Raw genomic sequence first — 22,931 nt, 5'->3', positions numbered from 1 at the left:
GAGTTAGGACAGAGAAAATAATGGATAAAATATGAAATTTTACTGAAAAAATACGTTTGAAATGTTTAGAAAGTATTAGATTACACAAATGATATTTGAGATTTTCTGGATGAAGAATAGCATTTTTAATCATAACATGAAAATCACTTTGCAATTGGACTAGTAACGAGACAGATTTGAAACATTCACAAACAAATATTTAGTAAACATACTTCATTAAAAAATCTGATTTCTTTGTGTACAAAAGACTTGTAATGTTTACTAAAAGTCTAACAAATTTTATGAAGATACACATACTGCATTAAAAGTTAGAGTATAAATACTTAATGTGTGGAAATGTGTATATGAACTCGTGCATTTTATATTGAACCTATCTCAAAATGGTTAATAGAACAAATGTTTGAAATTTTAGGTCTTTGTTCATACAGTTAAATGCTAATTGAAATGAATAAGTTGGTATACTTTGGTTATACAGATTTTGACTGCTAAAGTTTGAATAAATTTTTTTTTATCTTGGTAATTCAATTTTAAATAGCTGGCAGTAAAAAAGAATATATCACAAATCATTTGTGAAAAGAAAAACTGGTTTAAAATTATTTTAAATTTCTTTACAGTAAGCTTATAATTTATTGATCATAAAAGAAAACAAATTGACTATCTAAATTATTCTACTGTTCTTAAATAAAAATTCCGTAATAAAACCATAACAAGCAACTTTTACCATCTTTCACTCCAAGCAGTACTGCTGCATATTACTTGGCAGTAAATCTAAGGGTTAAAAATTGGGTTTAGGTAGTTGAAATGGATACATTGTACAGCTTTGTGCTTGACAATAAACAAACAACTGCAAATTTTAATAATTTACTAGTAGACTTAGCTTGAACTTACAGTTGTAACAGCACCAAATAAATAGAAAATAAATGAACTTGTTTTTTAATTATGAAAATATAAAATTATTCTAATTAATAAAAATAAACAGATCAATCTAACAATACATTTGCATATTTGTGAAAGTATCCTATTCTGAGTATTGCATTTAACAAGTACCTCAAACAAAAATGAAAGCAGTTATTAAAATAGGTTATTATTCATTGAAGTAGACAAAATTGGGGTGAGGAATACAAATCCAAATTTATATTCAATAACTTACCATTCATGATAAGAGAATATCAACAGGCACAAACATCAAGCAGGAAATATAATTGCCTTGTCATATAGAAAGGTATTCGTAATACATGTTTTTATTTTCAAAAAATATCCAAATATTTTTATTTTTTACTAAAATTTTATTTGCATTCAAGAGGAAGCAGTGAGCCATCTTGTTTTAGGGTATTGGAATATCTTTTGTTGGAGATATCTATCAAGTTTATAATGTTCAGAGGGAGTGTAGAAATGAAATCCTGGTAGATCAGTTCATAAAGCACTGCTCTAAAAACATAGTGTTTGCCCTAGTTAAGGCAGATTACTTATTACTTATCTTGGAATGTTATGTGTTGTGAATGAGCTCACTTAGAAAAATTCTATCTGTCTTTAGTGCTGAAGTGAATGTGATTAGAAATTTTAGTATTCAAGAGCATTTATCAAAATATAATTTTTTTTTCAACATCTGCAGAAACATAAATGTAAGGCAAATAATCAAAAAGTGGATAACTGGTTTTTAAAGACTTCAGCATGTTTCAGGGGAAGGATTGGTTTATTTTGTTAGCTGGAAAAAATACTATTGAAACCTGAAAATGTTTTTAAGAAAATAAAAGGTATTAAGAATTTTTGTAAATTTTAGGTTTATATTAGGAAAAAAGTTAAGATAGCTGTAAAAGGACTAGTTATTAAAAGCTTTATTTTGCCCAGAAAATCAAGTTTGATATTAAGTGTTGTACTGAAATGAATAGCAACAAAAGTAAAAGAGGTTTTGTTATTTTGAACAAATATTAATAATGATGCTCAACAGTTACTGATTATTTCAAATGAAAGAGGAAAATTAAAATGCTTCCCTTGAAAATGTATTTACATTTAAACTTATTGAGAACATACATTGTTTGATTTCCAAAAATAATTGTTTAGACTGCCTAGACTGTGTTGATTCTTACATTTGGAAGTTTTGGAGGGAGTTGCGTGTTCATTTAAAGGACACAATTGTAACGTATCTTTGAATGCATGAAGCCAAGTCACTCAAACCTAAACCTCACAGGTTTTAGCTTATGAAAATGATAAAGCAGAAAGAAAATTTAAAGGATACTCGTTCATTTAAAACTGTAAACTAAACATTAGTGAGCATCTAGTAGCTTCAATATAGCAGGTTTTTATTCTTTTCAGAAAAGTTTATAATTTTCATTTAATTGAAAATAGTTTTATTAAAATATACTTTCTAACTTAAAATATTTATTCAAAGAATCAATAAAGACCTTTTCATAAAAAACAATCGGGTACACCTAATTAAAAAAAACAGGAACTCTATTTACTAGGTAGTTGTTAAAAAATGACAAATGGTAACAAGTATAAGAGTATTTTTTTCCCACAATATTTTGCTGTTGAAATAAATCCTTTAAACAGATAATATACATGCAACAAACATACATTTATTTACAGGTATAAATTCGTTCAAAATGTTCATGGCTTACAAAGATGTCTTTATGTTAAGAGATGATGAGCTAATTGATGTGTTCAAGACCTGCAAAGCTCTAGGAGCCATAGCTCAAGTTCATGCAGAAAATGGTGATGTAATACATGAAGTAAGCTGTTTTTTTATTTGTTCTGTGTTTTTAATAATCATTATATCATATTGTTTATCAAAGCCTATTAAACAAAGTTCTTTTAGTCCTTCTAACATCTTAAAATTCTTTCCTGATTTTTTATGTCTATTATTATACTAGTACTTAAATTCTCTGTTAGATTTTGTGATACAGTTTTGATGAAATACTTAAATTTGAAAAAAATTACTTTTTGTGCTAAATACCCATTAAAATGTGAAAATGTTTTCTCTCTAAATAACTGAATGTAAAGAACAAAAAATGATTATGTTTATTTATTATAATCAATGATGCCTGTGATAAAGGTTAGTCCATTGGTTAACATGGCAGATTATGGATAAAAAATTCTACCGTTTACATCCTGTTGCTGCCCCCAAGGAATAAAGCTCCTCTTTTTGGAGCCATGGATGCATTATTAGAGTGATGGTTAAATATCACTATTTGGTAAAACAAGAGTAACCCAGAGTTTGACAATCAGTGATGGTGACTAGCTGCTTTCCCTCTAGTTATCACTACAAAACTAAGGACTTTTAATGCAGATAGACCCTAATTAGCTTTGCTGAGAACTGCACAAACAAACAAATAATTATGTAACTGTATCCTGAGGTCTAGACTACTGTATGTAAAACAAACAATGGAAATGTTTTAGATATGTGTATAACTTGAGTTTCCTTTGTGTTATGTATGATGAATGACAAACTTATTACTGTGTTGTATTAAGGTACACTAGTGTCCAAAGAAAATTTATAAGTATTTGCAGTATAGCAGGTTCCAGAAATTGTATGTACAGCACATAATTGATATTTTGTAAGTAATAAATTATACAAGAATAGTTGTTAAACAAAGAAATAAGTTCATAGAAATGTGTACACATTAATTATTATTTTTTCATTTTAATTAGAAATCTTTGTAACTAAGCCTTGCTGCCAATGCAGAAAGTAACAGCATTTTGTTATCCTTAGTAATTGGTAATAAAAAATAAAAACTAGATAAAGAATGGATATTAATACTTTTTTACATTTTTGATCTTATAATTTCAATAATTTGTCTTTATCTTGGCAATTGCAAAAAGCTCAACCTTAGTCCATAGCTACCATAATTTTACAGTAATAAAATTTGGAATTGATGTAGTTCTGGGAATTAAAAGTTTGTTTCTCATCCCCAAAAAAAACATATAAATCATTTGATCACAGATTGTTTTAATGATTTTTAAGCTGTTCACAGTAACTAATTTGTAACTTCAAAGTCAACTAACAATGTGGGAAAGAGTCTGTAGTTTTTGCTTAATTGTTAACACTTTTGTGTTTTTTTTAACCTTATTAATTTTTGTGCAAATAATTTTTAAAGGTTAGAAGCAATATTAATAAAATACTCATGCTTAGTATGAGTAATTATGTTATTGATTATTTCAATTTTGTAATTTTGTCCTCTAGAATCAGAAAAAGATTTTGAGTATGGGAATCACTGGTCCTGAAGGGCATATGTACAGCAGAACAGAAGAGGTGAATTTGCTTCTTTCATAATAACTATTTTTCTACTTATATATGATTTGTAGCAAACAATTTTTTGACAGTATACACCAATTAAAATGTAATGGTTAATCTTTAAACAATATTTTGTTTATAAATTTGTGTAACAGTTATGAGCACATCAATAAAATATGTTACTCAAATAAATATTCCATTTTTAACTAAGTTTTACTTATGATTTTGGAATTAAGTGCAATTATTATTTTATTAAACTGGACATATAATGTCTTAAACTTAAACTCTGTTAGAATTTTTTTAAAAAACTAGATATTAAGATTTTATTTATATAAACCTATATATTTATAGGAAATAGAATACCTAGACTATATGGTGAAAGTTATGCAAATAGAATACTTGCTAACGTTGTTTGTTTAGTTGTTAAGCGTAAAGCTACATAGTGGACTATCTGTGTTGTGTCCACCACTTGTATTGAAACTTGTTTTGTTTTAGCATTATAAGCTTTCAGCCTTACTGCTAAGCCACTGATACTTGTTAATGATTTGAGTCAATATTTCTCTTTCTCTAACTTGATGACTTATCCATTGATTTATATTTTTAGTACTATAAAAACAAAATCTTATCTTATTTTTTATCTTAATTAATGGGTTTATTGCTGAAAATCTTATTAACAGTGAGGGTATTCAACTGATGAAAAATGAATTTTAATATTTAAGAAGGAACATAAGGACTTGTATAATTTGTTAGCTCTACTCATTATTGGGCTGATTTTTATTTTTGTCTAAATAAGCAGCTTGCTTTAATCAAAAGTTAATATTAGTTGCTTTTTCTTTTGCATGTATTAAGTTACTGTAACCTATTTTGAAAATTGAATTGCATGTATTATTTAACCACCAAACATTAATACTTAGAAGCATACAGAAAATAGAGAAACTGAAACCTCAATATATTGAGAAGAAAAATTATTTGGATCTCCTGGTCACTTTTGCCATTAATAAATAAAAGTAATTCTAATATGAGTACTTCAAGATTATTTCTTTATCCTTAATTATGCACTTATAATCGTAATTGTTATTACTTATTGTAAAGAAGGTTTTTATGTTTTATTGACCCTCTCGCTATGGGGAGGTCATGACATTTTTAGAGAGTTACATTCAAAATTAAATAAAAGTAATCTATGGTACACGGATAAACTTGACATACAAACAGAGTTTTAATAAATTAGATTTTAATATTATTTAAGTTTTGAGTTTTTAATTTCGTAACAAAATATTATAAAAAATCCTCACCCTAGTACAAGAATTGTGACATTTGCTCTCTAAGAATCCCCTCTTTAATTAATTTACCACTTCTCCAAGAATTGCAGAATTTAATGTAAATTACTCATCATAATATTGTTGTCACTCAGACACAGCATAATTTTTATAACTTTCAATCTTATTTGGTTACAGAGCCATAAAATAGAAAATTAGACCCTTCTTGTCACCCTCCTATCACATCCTTTCTTCCACAAATTGGTAATAGTTGTCTCTGATCTTTCATACTATATTATTTATAACTAACGGAAAGCCAGTTTTATTCCATCAAATGATGTGTTATATTACATTGTTATCTCTACAGAGAATTGTCTGTTTCACTTCATGTTCAAACATTATTTCCATGGGAAATACATCAATGATCTTAGCTGAACTTTTAATGGTTATTGTATAATTAGAAAGCCATAAAAATTATGATACTTATTGGATTTTGTCTGATTTTTATGTGTTATTTTTCTGTGTTCCTAGGTGCATTATTTAATTAAATAGAAATTTATTTAGTGTAGTAATACCATTAGTATAAAAGTACGGTTAAGTTTTATTGACAGTCAACAACAAAAAATGAAGATCTGGGTATTATATTTCTTGTTTCTAATGTGTATTGTTTTTTTATTATTATAAAAGTAACTAAAATGTAACAATTAGATAAGGTTAGATTAAGTAAAATAAAGAAAAATAATAATAAAATTTTTTCATGAGTTAAGCATGCGAGCTGTACATGAGTAGCTCGTACCTTAATAATTTGGTGCAGTAACATGAGCTACACATTTGCCAAGTGATTTACAATTGTGTGGTGGGATTATTAGTTAGACATAATACAAAAGACAATAAAGTATAAACAAATGTATACTGTTACAAGATTTAAGCTACTCAGGATAAACAAATGTAGTTTCATGTTACAATTTGAATTCATTCTAGAAATAAGAAAATGGTAATTTAGATTTATTTCCTATTATTTTAATGATGGTTATAAGGTCCGTCAAATTGACCAACCTTGTATAGAGTTAGGGTAGAGAAAATAAGATATAAAATATAATGTTTTACTGAAAACGATCATTTGAAATTTATTTATTTAGGACGTTTTAGAGGGTATACAAATGAAATTTGACAATTTTCAGATGAAGAATAGTATTTTATTCTTAACATAAAAATCACTTTGCAATCTGAACAGTTAACACTTTGACTTCATATGTCCACGGAGAAATTTTTCATGAAAATACTTCATTAAAATTTCTGATTGTTTGTTTGCGATAGACTTTTAATGCTTGCTGAAAGCTTGCAAAATTTTGTGAAGATACACAAAACATATTAGAAGTTATAGTATTAAACTTATAAAGGTCAGTTTAGGGTTGTGAACTCTGCTGATTTGACTGAGCTCATAGTGAGAGAGTTAATAGTCTTATAACTGCAATACTGAGTTTATCCATTGAATGACCATTATTCTAAATGAATTTCATTAGTAATATCTTGAACTGGTCATTTTTTTATATCGTATACTATATTTGTAGACTTAATGTGATGCAGGTTTTGTGATATTAAGTGTTACCTAAATTTATTAATAACTATTTTTTCTGCTTAACTGATAATTGAAGTTATTTATTTTAGTAGTACTTATTATATATTTTGTTTGTCAGTATCATGTATTAAAATCTAATACTGTACTTTGACTTGCAGGTTGAAGCTGAGGCAACCCACAGGGCTATAGTCTTGGCCAATCAAGTAAACTGTCCACTCTATATTGTTCATGTCATGAGCAAAAGTGCAGCAAAAATTATTGCCAGAAAAAGGGAGGAAGGCAAGGTTTAATCTCAATGATACATGTGTTAGAAATATTAAGATGTTTGTGTGATTTTTATATAATTCAGTATTTTTTTTTGTTATTAAAGGTCAGATTAGAAAATTTATTAGATGATTAAAACCAGTTCAAGTATATGGCTGACAGCAAAGATCTGCTGTTCAATCATACAGATGCTCTAATTCTGCTTTTGTTACAGTAGTGTTTATTCTGTGTGTTTACACCTTTAAAGTTATGAAGTGGTAGTTTACATATTTTGTGAATGAGTGTTACTATGGCAGACCAAATCCTGTTCAACAAGACACTTTTCATTCTAAGGAAAGAGTAAAAGTATCCAGTAAGGTTTTTAGTCTTTTAGAGCATTTGTTCAGTATGGCATAGGTTCTTGCCTCATAGATGACATGAAGTAAATGGTGTGAAAAATATCATTGTAGATTAACCCTCTCTGCCTGGGCATCCAGTGTTGGAATTTAAAATATATATTCTTCTTTTTTCCGGTGGTCAAAATAAAAACGCTTTTAGTTATATTTCTTAATAGTATAAATACACACAATGTTGTTTTTGGGCTTAGGATTCTTCTACAGTAGGTGTCTGTGACTTGTTAGCAATAAATTCAACTATAAACAAACACCATGCACTTCACTTGTTTTCAAAATAATATATATATATTTGGAACAAGTTAAATGTATGTACAACAAATTATTAAACACTGTAGATATTATAGGCATATCATAACTACTATATATGTAGTTTTCTCCTTCTTGTCAAAAGTCCATTTAGGCCTATTCAATTACTTTAGAATTTCAGTTGACATACCGAACTATCTTTTGTATTACTATCGCACTAGTATTCTGAGTGTGATTCACTTACAATTGTGGCACGAGTTACCTTTATCGTTTGGTCTTCTTTCTTCTGAAGATCCTCTATTACTTTTGTCTAAGTGCATTATGTTAACTATTTATATCTTTTTCACTTAATCTTCTGTCCACCTTCTATATTCTTGACGTCAGTTTATTACACGTGACATGCAATAGTCTCAACATCAATGAATTATTAACAAAACTTCCTATAATCGTCCTTTTTTAACTCCTATTATAACAAAAACTAAACAATAATGAAATATTCACTCACAAAAATAAATTGATCAATAATATCTAAACTTAACAGTCTTTTATATAATGACACTGGATGTCACGAGGCTTTTAGTGACTTACATTTAAAATTTAATAATGCTGCTTTTTGTGTATGTTATATCAATTAGTAAAGCATAAAATCATAGCTAATATTCCATATCGTAGTAGTATATAAGTTTATGTTCTTAATTTTATAAGGCAATATTAAAGAAAATCCTTAATTTCTCCTAGTGTAAGAAATGCGACATTTTTTTTTACTCTAGGCATCCCCTCTTTAATTTATTCACCACCTCCTATAAGTATGAAATTTAACATAAATTACTTATTATCAAATTGTCATTGCTCAGACAAAGCATAATTTTTATAGCCTTCAATTTTGTTTGATTACAGAGCCATCAAATAGTAAATCAGACCCTTCTTGCCACACCCACCTTTCACATCCTCTCTTTCAGGATTTGTTAATAGTTTTCTCTTACACTTAATACTATATTATTTATAACCAACAAAAAACCAAGGTTTTATCTATCAAATGATATATTATATAACATGGTTCTCTAAACAGAGAATTGTCAATTTCTCTTTTAGTACAAGCTCTGTACACCTTTTAGTACATATTGACTAGCTTGATTGAATTTGTAATGGCTGTTGTCGCATAGTTAGAAAACCAGAAAAATTCTGATAGTTATGGGACTTTGCTTGCTTTGGGATGTTGTTGTGTTATATTTTTTGGTGCATTATTTAATTAAATAAAAATTATTTAGTACACTACTTCCATCTGTATAAAGAAAAGTATGGTTAAGTGCCTTCAACAAAAAAGTAAATAAATTGTCCAATAAAGCACTTTATTTCTTGTTTTTCATATGTATTCTTTATTTATTATTCATAGAAAAGTAACTAAAACATAAAAATAGGAATCTCTTCGGGTTAGGTATAATGAATAATAATCTAATAAAATATTTTCACGAGGCATGCACACACGAGCAGCTTGCAGTAGCTTGTGAGTAATGTCATTCAATAGCGTAATGTGAGCCTCACATTCCCCAAGTTATTTACAACTTGTAATGGTACGAATAGCAGTTAGACATGGTTCAAAGGGCAATAACACAATAACATTTAAGTATAAATAGTTGTGTATTGTTATGAGTTTAAAGCTATTGCTACTTAATAGCACTAGCTATATGTTATAAAGTTACATATATAATTTAATGTTAATATGTAGTGGGACAACATTATGAAGTTACATTATTACTATGTACATGCTATGTATTATTGGGACATTACCAAACCACTATACCATGTCACTACGTAGTGTGTTTGCTGGGTTAGAATAAATAAATGTAGTTTCACGTTACAATTTGAAATCATTTGAGAAAGAAAAAAAGAGTAATTTAGATTTATTTCAATTTTTTTTTTTGTGTGTATGTGGTTACGCGGTCAGTCAAACTGACCAACCTTGTATAGAGTTATGGCAGAGAAAATAACAGATATAATATAAAGTTTTACTGAAAAACAAATGTTTGAAATGTATTTAGGAGGTTTTAGAGATTACACAAATGAAATTTGAGATTGTTTTGGACGAAGAATAGTATTTTTAATCATAACATGAAAATCACTTTGCACTCGGACTAGTAATGAAACAGACTTGATATGTTCACAAACAAATTTTTAGCAAAAAGACTTTGTTCAAAAAATCTGATATTTTATGTACAAAAGACTTGTAATGTTTTCCAAAATTGTACCAAATTTTGTGAAGATACACATACTGTATCAAAAGTTATAGTATAAATACTTAATGAATGCACATGTGTATACAGACTCGGTATTTTATATGTAGCCCATGGTGAAAGGGTTAACTAGTATCTACTGTCAATAGCTATAGATGGAATAATAACTAGACATAACAACAACACAATTAAGAGATGCTTTACATTAAATCTTGCCTAATCATATTCCCTTCTACCTGAAACAATGTCATTAGAGAGATGCTTCATAAAAAAGTTGTAAGGCTGACCTCCTACATTTATCTTTTTTATGAATTACTTATAGCAGAGCTAGCATAATTTCCCTATACCCTTGCCTAATCCTCATTCATAAGAATCCAAATTATACCCATAAATTATAATCTTTCCCCTGATTAAAATACCTACAAAAGAACTTATTTATGTACTAGATGACCAATAGCCTATAAGAGACTGTAGTAATTATTCTGTTCTGGAGATCTTAGGTTTGTCAAATGTATTTCATGTAACTCTTCAATTATGCAACAGCTAGCAGGTTGTAATGATTTTATAAATATGATATAAATTGGAAATCTAGATTAATTCCTGTTCTTACTCTCTACAGGTTAATCTACAGTTTTTTGCCAACATTGTTCTCTGGTCAATAGCTCTTGCTTTTTCTTATACAAAAATGCCTGAATCAGTCTGAGTCCTGCATGTATACTTTTGTTTATAACTAGTATAACTTTTGATTTACACCAGTTGGATTTTAGATCTACAAATATTCTGCACTTTCAGCAGTGAATGCATTATAAGAGTGACAATCCTTTTATTTAGTTCAACAAACTGGACAAAGTCTTTGTGGTGGTTGGTTACTGCTGCTTGGCTTTTTTTCTCTCTGGCAAGCAGCTCAATATTGGGACAGTTATAGATCTTTGACCTTGCCATTTAGTCAGTATAATGTTTTGCTCTGTCAAAAAATACTTTGTTTTCTCTCTCTTTGGTTAGTGCAAGGACTTGTTTATGGAAGGCATATTACTATCTAATGTTTCTTGCTTCATAAGAAAAAATTGTTAATTAAGGCTTGTAACATACATTTCTGCAGAAGTTGGTAAATAAAATAAAGATAACAAAGGTGTACCCTAACTTAAGTTTTCTTCCTCCTTTAAAAACTATTTCAGTGTTGTTTTTGCTTTTTTGTGTATGTATACTCAAGTTTCCTATCATAGATTAGCTAATTAATCTTCTACATTCTGTAGCTCCAAACCAAGAATATCTAACATTAAACATATGTTGTTTTTTGATTAGCTGATTTTTTTTCAGTTTTGATAAAACTGTCTTTCTTATATAGTATATTATCTTCACTCACATAAGATTTTTTGTACATGCCACAAGCCTTGAAGCTTCCACAACTGGAAATGGCTAATTTCAATGCATCTCGCATACAAATCATCATGTGACAACCCTCCTCCAATAAGAGTGCGACATACTCTCTTGACACATGTGACTCCCGCTATTCAATTCTATTAAACTGTCACTTCTCATTTGGCAGTACTTGTGTTGTAATGTTTAGTTTGTGCTCTTTTAAAGAGTTTTATTTCCATGTCTTTGTATTAATTTCTCTCAACCAGTTTACTCTTTATTATATAATAAGTGCTTTTTATAACTTGTTGAGTTATTCCGAAGTGGAATTATTTTGTTTATTATTATTATTACTTCATTACAAAAACTTTTTCTTTCTTTCTGCCAACACAGTGGTGTTTGGTTATTCATTTTGCATTACGAATTCTGCATTACTGCTTTGGAGTTTGCATGTTCCATCAGCCCATTTACTCTAGCTTTAGGTAGCACTACTCTGCGGGAAACACACAATTTGAAATATAGTCTGCTAACTTTGGGAAGATAAGACATTATACTGTAATGGTTTTTGAATAATTCTTTTATTATTATTATTATCTGTAATTATCTGATTTCAGGTTAGACATTAGTTTTAGTTGTATCTTTTCTCCTATACCATTCACTTAGGCTTACCAGGGGACTTTATTATTTTAGGATTACCTGTAATTTATCTTACTGGTATATCAATCATTCGTTTAACTGTATTGTATTTCTTCCATACATCAGGTCTCATACATACGTTATAGTTAATACACACTTCCTTCATTTTAAAAATTAACATTTATTTAATTTTTGTTATTATTCATCTTTTATATTTCTTTATATTACTTGGTTTGTGTGGAACCCTTGAGCCGGGTTCTCACTCACTTCTCCCAATATGGTTACATACTTATTGTTAGGTTATTATTTTTATTTTAGTGCTTAGTGATATCCTTTGTCTTACTCTGTTCGATTAGGCTTAAGATGTGACTGTTATTTTAGATTTACATGTGATTCTACTTACGGGTTAATCATGTATTAAGTTAAATATCTTTTTAGCTTAGGCTTAAAAAGTGTTTGTTAATTGCGGTTTGCCTGTGGTTATACTTCTGAGTTAATTGACAGTTAGGATAAATATTTGTTTTCTTCAACACTTAACATGTAATACATATGTTTGTTTCATTACACAATTTCTTAACTTTTCCAATATATCGACTATTTCATTTTTGTCATTTCATATAATTTATCCTTCTTACCATTAATTTACTTTAATTTATACTTTATACTTCTTATCGATACTTTTGTTTGTGATGGGCCTGTGGGGTCACCAGTTGGGACAGCAGTAAGTCTTTGGATTTACAATGCAAAAAATCATGGGTTCGATTCCCCTTGGTGGAAACAGCAGATAGCCTGATGTGACTTTGCTATAAGAAAACACACACACATCTCCCTGGGAGATGGGGTCCATGCTATAATGGCTTTACCCATTTCATTTGAAAGTGGGTACTTGCATGCCTCGCCCTATATCGACTTTGATTCTTTTTGCTTTATCTTATTATCAAGAATATTTTCTTCTTGATTTTATGTCCTTTGGATATCGGTTAATCCTATCCATTTTCTCCCATACTTAGTTTTTCAGCTTTGTGTCATCTTATCTACTCTTCTAGATACTTATCTTATCTACTTTTCTAGACAACACCTGCACTGTCTCAGGTGTTGTCATTCCTCCAAACTATCCACTGCGCTTTCTCCCCCATTTTCTTCTAGTATAGTTTGAGAGTTCTTACCACTTTCCAGTTCCAAGCCACTGGGGTGGTGGACCATGGAGGCATCCTCTTGAATGTGTTAATGCAAATAATATATATATATCACATATACATAAATAATTATAAAACCATTCAGTTGAGAGTATGGTGGTGGTATTCTGCTGGTGTAGATGACAAGATATCCTCCAGTATGTAACACTGGAATGAGCCATCAAAATTGCAGTTCACCCCTTTGATTGGCATACTTCATCCTACCCTCACATGTGGCTGGCTTTTGGATTGTAGTTGATTGACTGACCGTGTGTGGTCCATCGTGCCCTAGCCACACTAGACCTGGAGGCACATCCTTTTACTCTTACCCACATTTACATATTATGGGATTGAGATTCATATATTATGTGGTTGGGATGATGATGTGCATGTGAGATGCATTGGAATCAGTCAATTCCAGATGTGGGAGCTTGAAGGCTTGTGGCATGTGCAAAACATTTTCTTGCATATACAGGGCATCACTGAATGAGAATACCATGCACAAAACACTTATGTGAGAGGAAGTAAGTATCTATTGGAAATACATTTTCAATATAGGAAAAGTATAACTTGGCTTTTGGGGATCTTTTTAGTTATGTTTTACTTTATTCAAACATTTGTTGCATCTGCTTCAAGCTAGTTCATGTTTGCTTATAAAAAGGAACAGAATAAGCAAAGAAATGAAAGGTATCTCTTAAATGTACTTAGATATGGGTATGGGTGTCCAAATAAATTTTCCATGGGGTCACAGTCAAAATCCAGGGACGATGAACTTGCCTTCAAAGTTTTATCATTACAGTCAAGAGAATAGGCAAACTCCCACAGTCAGGTTTAATTGGTTTAATATTTATGAAGTTAGAAAAGTCATACTGCCTACTTGCATCTATATATATACTCCATAAAAGTAAATTTTGTTTGACCCCAACCACATTGTCTTATGAGAAGTCTACAAGACTGCATCAGTCTGTTTGATATCCTGCTGTCAGTATTACCAGCAATTGGCAACAGGTTGACCCTGATCACACTGTGTTGGGGCTTAGGTGATGTTGGCAAGACCGTGTCACTCTCTCTTTGATGACATGAGTGAGAATTTCCATCTCCAATATCCAAGAAGCCACCGTAGTAGTGATGTTTTTCAATGTTTAGCTAGAGGATATGTATCTAGCTATTTTAGGTAAAACTGCTGACAAACCCGAGAACTTTTATTAAAATAAAAAAATAAGTGTCATAAATAGTGTAAAATTGTGAAATGTATAAAAAACTTCGTATCCATATGATGAATGAATATGGATACCATTAGTGAATATTTTCGTTTTCTGCATGACTTTTAACTATATCTGAAAACTATTTCTTTTATTAACCTAATATATACAATGTACAGGTATGTGTATGTAGCAGGAAAACAGTTTTCTACAAAGGTTTCAGTCTGTTGTGTTTTCTTAAACTTCTGGATTTCACAATATTCATTTGCATGAGAATATTTTAACACTCTCCAGATGGGTCATGGTTGAAAGGCCATGTCATCACATTTGTTGACACGCATTCAAAATTTGATTGAACTACTGTTTCATGAATTGATGTCAATAAGTTTGGTATCAAACTGTAGATTATAATTCAAACTTTAGTATTATACCTTACTCATTATCTTAATTTAAGAGTAAATATTAGAAAACACAGTTAAACATCGATTTTTGTGATGTCAAAATACTAAGTCTATAGTTTCATATGAATTAGGAACTCAAGTTACTGATATTGACAAACAAGAATATAAAATAAGAACATCTTATCTTTTTTATTTGTTAAGATATTGCTTAAGCAATAAATCAAACACAGTGACATCCCACCTACCTCTTTCCATTTTTGGAAACGCTCCCTTATATACACTTACTTCTATGTATGACATGAATAACCAACTGGAAGCTCACTATGTCCCACTATTGACTTTTTCAGCCATTTTAACATTACAAGTCTTTCAGATACGAAAAAGTCATATTTTTAAATAAACTAAAAAAAAGATTTGTTCATGAATATATCAAGTATTTGATTTGAATAGTCCATGTGCAAAGTGGTTTTCATGTTAAAATTAAGAATACATTCATCTCAAAAAATCTCAAATTTCATTTGTGTAATCTCTAAAACCTCCCAAATACATTTCAAACGTTTGTTTTCAGTAAAACATTATATTTTATCTGTTATTTTCTCTATCCTAACTCTATACAAGATAGGTCAGTTTGACAGACCTCATAACCACCAAAAAAAAATTACCCTTTTTTCTTTCTAGAATGACTTCATATTGTAACCTGAAACTACATTCATTTATCCTAAGTAGTTTTAATCTTGTAACAGTATACATCTATTTATAATTGAATTTTATTGTTTTTATTGCCCTTTGAATCATGTCTAACTACTGTTCGCTCCAATATAGGTTTTAAATCACTTGGGGAGCTCATGTTACACTGTCGGATTACTTTACCCTTGAGCTGCTTGAGTGCGTGTCTTGTGAAACATTTTATTATATTGTTATTATTTATTTTACCTAATCTAACTTTAATTAACCTAAATAGATCCCTATTTTTACATTTTAGTTACGTTTATAATAGTAAGTATAGAATAAACAAGAAATAAAGCACTTACTCGATTGTTCTTTTTTTTATTTTTTGCTGTCTAATGTCGATGTCACTTAACCCTACTTTTTTATACTAATGGTAGTAGTATATTAAATCATTTTTATTTAATTAAATAATGCACAAAAGAACATAGAATAATAACATGTAAAAAGTAAAAAAGCAGACAATTTCCTCTAACAGTTAAAATTTTTCTGGCTTTCTAATTATGTGACAAGAGCTGTTACAAATTCATCAAAGCTAGTCATTATCTTTACTGTGAGAATGAAGCTTGTACTAAACGTGAAATTGACAAAAGAATTAAGAACTTAAAACTTGTGTACTATTAAAACATGGATTATTAGCTAAGATTTTATGCTATACTAATTGGTATAACATAAATAAAAAGTGGTTTAATAAAATTTTGAATGTAAGACACTAAAACCTTTTGTCATGTGCAGTATGGTTAAGTGAGTAATATCAAACTAACACTTTTTTCTGATTCTTGTCAGTCCAACTCCTAATGCAGACCATCTCAAAAAGATTTTTGTTCATTTTCTTATTTAGCTTTTGGTTAGAATATGAAGTTTTGTTGTTGTCAATGACATTTTTTCTTTTATCTATTCTAAATGTCTTCTAATTTGTTATCAAAGGTTGTCTTTTGGATTTACATTTTTTCAGGGTTGAAATAGGATTACCTGTTTGTTGGGGCAATGCAATAATGTAAATTTCCTTACTGATCATGATTTATTCCTATCTCATTTAGCCTTTCAAAACAATAAGAATTTTTGAGACTTCATTAATAATGAAAGTGGCATATTGTTAAATATTACTTGTTTTATTTCAAAGTGAAAGTAATTTTCAATTTATTTTTATTTTTTATTAATTTATATAGTTAATTTTTGTTAATATTATTTTCATTGTACAATTAAAAAGTGAAATATTTAAATTGAATTTTAGTCAATTTTTTATTCAGGGTATTTACATGAATCATTTGATTTAAAACTGCCTCTAGTAAATAATTCCAATTTCAGTTAGAAGATAATGTTTTGTGTAACAGCTTCAGACTTTAAAAGTTAAAAAAAATAGTGAAGATTTTCAAGGTGTTCAAATTCTGATAAGATTGGATGCCTTGTAGGATGTGTTGTATTTGGAGAGCCAATTGCTGCAGGACTGGGGACAGATGGAACTCACTATTTCAACAAGTGTTGGCAACATGCTGCTGCTCATGTCCTTTCTCCTCCACTTCGTCCAGATCCTTCAACTCCTGGTTATCTAATGGACATGTTAGCTAGATAAGTAGCTTATACTGTTAATAATAAACACACTTTTGATTTAAAAAATCTACATTGTAACACAGAAATAATTTTTACCATGTTGAAAACTGCAAGCTGACTGAGAACTAATATCCCTCCCAACCATAAAAGAATTAAAATTTAAAAGAACTAAAAACTTCATATGTAGACCTACTGAAATCTTTGTAGCTCAATAAAAGTTTAAATAATAGGTCTGTGTTTTTAATAATGCTGGAGGTATTAATATGTTTTATAATCTTCCTTAAATTAGAATTTTAATACATGTACTATGTGAAAGTCAGAAATCTCGAAAATTTTATTTTTTAAATAAAACTTTGAAATTGTATTCTTTTAAATAAATTGTGTTTTTATCAGAAACAACCCTCGAAATTAGTGATATCATATGACAAAACTATCAGAAAAGCCATAGAATTTTATGAAAAGCATCAAGAATGATGGTAAAAAATGCTGTCATAAGAAAAAAATCTGAATTGTTTTTCTTTAAATTTCTTAATTTTACCTTTAAATAATATCAAAGTTTTAAGATTTTATGCAAAAATATAACTATTGATAAATTAGTACAATGTGTAATAATAAAATTTGAAATTTCAGTTACTATTGAATTTATTCAGTTGCCATAACAAACTAAAGCAAATGTCGAATTTGTAAAGTTTGTACTGTAGTTTTAAATGTGTAGGCTTGTCTATCCAGATATTTCTGAGTGATTTTGTAAAGCCCTGCCCTTCTTTCACAGATGAACTATTTGCTAAAAATGACTTATAATTTTCTGGCTTGTAGCTTTTACACTAGTATTTTAGTTAATAAGATATTTGTTTTCATCAAAATGTAATTAAAAATTGGAATTAACATGCACTTTGTGAAAATCGTGTAGTTAAGAATGATTTACATTTTGGATTATTGCATGTTTTAGTATCAGATGGTGAGAATGAAGTTTATTTCTTTAAATGTACAGTAATTTGATGTATTTAACTAATACTTAGAGAGATGACAGAAAAGATTAGTTCAGTTCTATGTTATTTGAAAAATGAGGAATATCAATGTTTGAAAGGAACATTGCTAGGACTATTCAACTATATTTTGTTAGCATTAAACAATATAAGTTTTGTTTTGATTTTGACTTTCCAGGGAAAATTAATGCTGTACAGGCAGAATGTGACAAATTAAAATGAAAGTTTATGTACTTTTTCTACACTCTATAAATAGATTTGTATAATTTCATTTGCAAAATAAACAACCAACTACAAGTATAAGCTCAAGAAGTCCTGTCATGAATATATTTATAAATCAAGAACAGCTTCAACTGTATTATAGTTTCATAAAGACTTCTCCATAAGGAACAAGTGCTAGAAAATATAAATATAAACTGAATTTACATGCCCAGAAAATATTTTTTGTTAGCCTGTTTGAACAGTTTTCAAGCAATACAAGTAATATATCCATTAACTGTAGTATAAGAACTGTCTAGCTTATAAAAAATATAGCTTATCCACACCTGAGACAAATGTTGATATAGCAACTTTCACAATATGAATTCACTAAAAAGCAACTGTTTCTGCATGCTATGAGCAAATCATTGAAATTAGTACATATCACACACAGGAAAAAAGCAAGGTACAAAGCAAGCATTATCACCTAGGTAAATAGAACAATAACTTAAACTAGGTTTATGTGCTAATTAAATATTTTGTGGAAATCACCAAATTATAAACACCGCTTTCAAAGTTAAACTTCAAACATCACTAAGGGTTTAGGTTTCTGTGTACTAAAGCATGTACTAATTCAGTATGCTACTGTCTTATGTTTTATGTAAACATACTAAGTTTCATTTGCTAGCTCTTTCATACACAAATTAGAATGATGATCCAGCAAAGAAAATGTGAAAACAAGGATAATTTTTTCTATTGTATTATTTAAGCTTTTAGTTTGGGAGAAACTCAAAAATCACAGACTTTATCAAGACATAAAGTAGATGGTTTAGTGAAAGCAACAACTTCTGCTGTACTGTAGACTTACCAGTACTTACATTAATATAATTTTCTAAAGTCTGCATAGCAATTTCCTGGAAAATCGCTTTTTTTTGTGGTTTGTTTTACAAACAGGGAGTACAGTCACAATACTTGTGTATAATAGCCCTGTTCAAGTTATGGGTTACAAATATATGTTACTGAACATTGATAGCATTCTACATGGTAAGAAAATATTTGCTTACTAAATTTTCAGACTTTTTCTTATGAGTTAGTGAATACAAAAAGTTGTAGCATAACATTATTTTTCTTTTCTCTGTACTGGTGAATTACAGCTGACGGGTACAGACAACTGTACGTTTAATGCCAATCAAAAAGCCATGGGTGCCAATGATTTCACCAAGATCCCAAATGGTGTAAATGGTGTTGAAGACAGAATGTCTGTGGTGTGGGAAAAAGGTGTGGTATGTATCATTTCCAAGTCATAAGTTAATACACTTTTTGAGTCCTTTTTAAGTCACTATTTCATAAACTAAGGAAAAGAAATCTATAATATCATCATCAAACTGTTGATCAACTGTACAATACCAAACAATAAATCAAAATGAAGCACCTCGTTGGATCTAGTGTGGAAGATGGGGGATCCCGACAAACAATTATGCAAACATGGGTTAATGGCGCTAGCATACCATTACTGTAATAATATGATTAATGCTTGCTTGTCTGATTAAGATAGGCCATTATGGTGCACCTGATGCAATTATTTTTTTCTGTTGTTTTCACTATTTTTAGCCATGGAATAGCAACTTGTTGAATGGCTCGGAGTTTTACAAGTACAAATTTTTAGTTCAGAGCTCTGTCATCTTTTGACCGATTTGATATCTAATTACAGTCTTGGACTCAGAAGGTCAAACCCTTTTGTTTGATGTATTTGACCATGCCCAAGGTCTCATAGATTAATTTACTGTAATCCTGCCTAAAAGGTCCTGATGAGTAATAAAATTGAATCGGGTATATGCACATCCCACGCTTGTTATTGCTGGTACACATAAATATAGCTAATTGAATGGAAGTAAAGGTCTCGTAGATTAATACACTTTAATGCTGCTCAAAAGAATATCAGGTGCTGCGGCTATTGAGGATTCCTTCTTGTTATATATATTACAGAAATATGTAATATTTTATACATATAAAAATAATTTGTACAAAAAACTTTCTTAATGTTCTTAAAAATTAATATAATAATCATTAAATGTTTCAAAAATTTTTTTTTATAGTTTAAACATTAAATTCGTTAATCAGAATATTGCACCCCTGGTTTATGACAATGTTGTGGCCTTAAGTATTGTATTTATAACTACACAGCAGCTCAAATGCTTTCTAATCACTGGAGGGAAATGAATAACAACTCACTTTATTTATTTAGTCAACAAGTTCTTAGCCAAAGTAAAAACCTAATACTGTTTGATATTATTGAAATCTAAATTTAGATTCAAACAACACAAAAATTAGGAAAACATCATTTTATAAAATAAAACTTTTGATAGTAATCAATTTATCTTACAGTGTTTGTAAATCATTAGTGAATGAATAAGTATAAAACTAGAATGTCTGTTGTATTACTATAATATTATTGTGTTAACAAGTAACAACAGTGTTTAAATTCTCCACACCAGCTGCAGTAATGTTTCATTTCTACAGTGATGGTATGATACCAGTTAACTTTTTAATAATTTACTGTGCAACACTGTAACCAAGAAGAAAGTCCTATTGTAATAATGAAGGGTTTTGTATTAATCAATGCTCACCATATAGTCCTAAAGTAACCTGAATAACCCAAACAAAAATAAAGTAACATTTTTATATTTTCAAAATGGTTAGTGCAGTCAAATTATAATCCAGTGATTTCAAAGCTTATATCTTTATTTCTATTGTGATTGATATGAAAATACACATAGTTAAAACACACATTTCAAATTTTTAAAATGAAATTTAGATAGTTATAATTATTTAGAAAGAAATCATAGCACTGATAAATAGGATGCTTGTTTAAAAAGTCATTATTTATACAGTCATGCTTTTGCATTTTCACTTATTTTAGACATCAACAATACAAATATACATCTTTCTCATGAGAATTCTAACTACTAAGTGATGAAAAATTGATTCTATAGTAAGTCTTATTTATGAGAGCTGGAGGTGTCCTAAACAACAATATTTTTGGCAAAAATAAATCTCTTAAAGCCTAGACACTTTGTTAGAGTGTCTGTAGGAATATGAGGCACAAAACTTTACCATGGCAATGTTCAGTTGTAGTTCATATTGTTGTACTAGCATTGAAATAATCAGTTATTGGTTGAAGCCTCAATTGCATTGCAGTAGACTCCAGCTGTGTTTATTTCAAAAAACCTCTAAAAAGCTTTTATGGTAATTGATAGCCCAATCAAATAAACACACTTGACATCTAATGTTTCGTTTTGATGCTATATGGTAGTATGGATATCTGGCTGCTTTTATTTATTTCTGAAAAAATGGAGGGGTGGTTAAGACCCCATCTAGACCCGCACCTATGTATACAACATTAAATAATAGTTACTAGGTCATCAAGAAATTAATGTTGCTTTTTTTTAGATGTAAAAACCCGAACAACTTATATATCAAAACAAAACATTTATTAAATGAAATAGTCTCCATTGTTATCGATGATTCTTTTCCATCTTACAGTCAGGTTGTTAATGCCCTGATTAAAGAAATCACTTAGCTTTGAAGCAAAAAACATGTTGATGTCCTCTTTAACACCTTCCACATTTGCATACGTCTTCCCATTAAGATGGTGTTGCAGCGAACGACAAAGATAGTAATCTGATGGTGCCATATCTGGAAAATATGGTGGGCGGGAGAGAACTTCTCAACCCAACTCTATAATCTTTTGTTGCGTCAAACATGCCACATGTGGACGTGCATTGTTGTGGAGAAGAACACCTTTCCGATTGACGAGTGAAGGGTGTTTCTGATGAAGGGCTTGATTTAAATGTTCCCCTTGCTGACTATAGATCTTTGTATTGACAATTCGCTGTGGATTGAGGAGTTCGAAATGAATTACTCCTATTAAGTCCCACCAAATGCAAAGCATCACTTTCTACGGATGGAGTCCAGGTTTTGGGGTCGGAAGTGGTTTTTTGTCTATGACTGAGCCAATGTTTTTGGCATTTAATATTCGCATAAAGAATCCATTTTTCATCACCGGTGACAATTCTGTCCGAGAATGGTTCTCGCGCATTACATGCCAGAAGAGACGAAGCAACCTTCACACGTTGGAAACTATGATCATCAGAGAGTTCGTGAGGCACCCAAACACCTTCTTTATGGAGTTTTCCCACATTCCTTAGATGTCTTGTTTCATGAGAGACATGTAATTTCAGGGCCATTTCACGAGTGTGTTGCCTTGGGTTAGACTCAACAAGCGTCTTCAGAGCATCAATATCAATTCCAACAAGTCGGCCCCTGCCATCACAGTTTTTAAGGCTAAAGTCACCTGAACGAAATTTGTTTAACCATCGATGACACTTACGAAACGTTCAAAACATTTACACACACGCTTTTGATATTCTTTGTGGCTACAGAGGCGTTGTTTTCCTTCTTATATTAGGGTGGTATGATACGACTTTTTTTTTTTTAT

At 29.8% G+C, this 22,931-nt stretch overlaps 1 protein-coding gene across 1 annotated transcript in view; it reads left to right on the top strand.

Annotated features, from left to right (window-relative positions):
• LOC106466139 (dihydropyrimidinase-like) overlaps nt 1-22,931 on the top strand; it is a 52,595-nt gene that overhangs the window by 2,531 nt on the left and 27,133 nt on the right. The window contains exons 2-6 of the mRNA XM_022394103.1: nt 2,587-2,729; nt 4,181-4,249; nt 7,225-7,345; nt 17,111-17,267; nt 19,575-19,716. Of these exons, the coding sequence (XP_022249811.1) occupies nt 2,587-2,729; nt 4,181-4,249; nt 7,225-7,345; nt 17,111-17,267; nt 19,575-19,716 (632 nt within the window). The remainder of the gene's footprint in view (nt 1-2,586; nt 2,730-4,180; nt 4,250-7,224; nt 7,346-17,110; nt 17,268-19,574; nt 19,717-22,931) is intronic.

Source organism: Limulus polyphemus, unplaced genomic scaffold (assembly GCF_000517525.1).
Source record: "Limulus polyphemus unplaced genomic scaffold, Limulus_polyphemus-2.1.2 Scaffold2166, whole genome shotgun sequence".
In the NCBI taxonomy this organism is placed as follows: Eukaryota; Metazoa; Arthropoda; class Merostomata; order Xiphosura; family Limulidae; genus Limulus; species Limulus polyphemus.
Note: the sequence above shows the minus strand (reverse complement) of the source record. Positions and strands in the feature narration are given on the sequence as shown.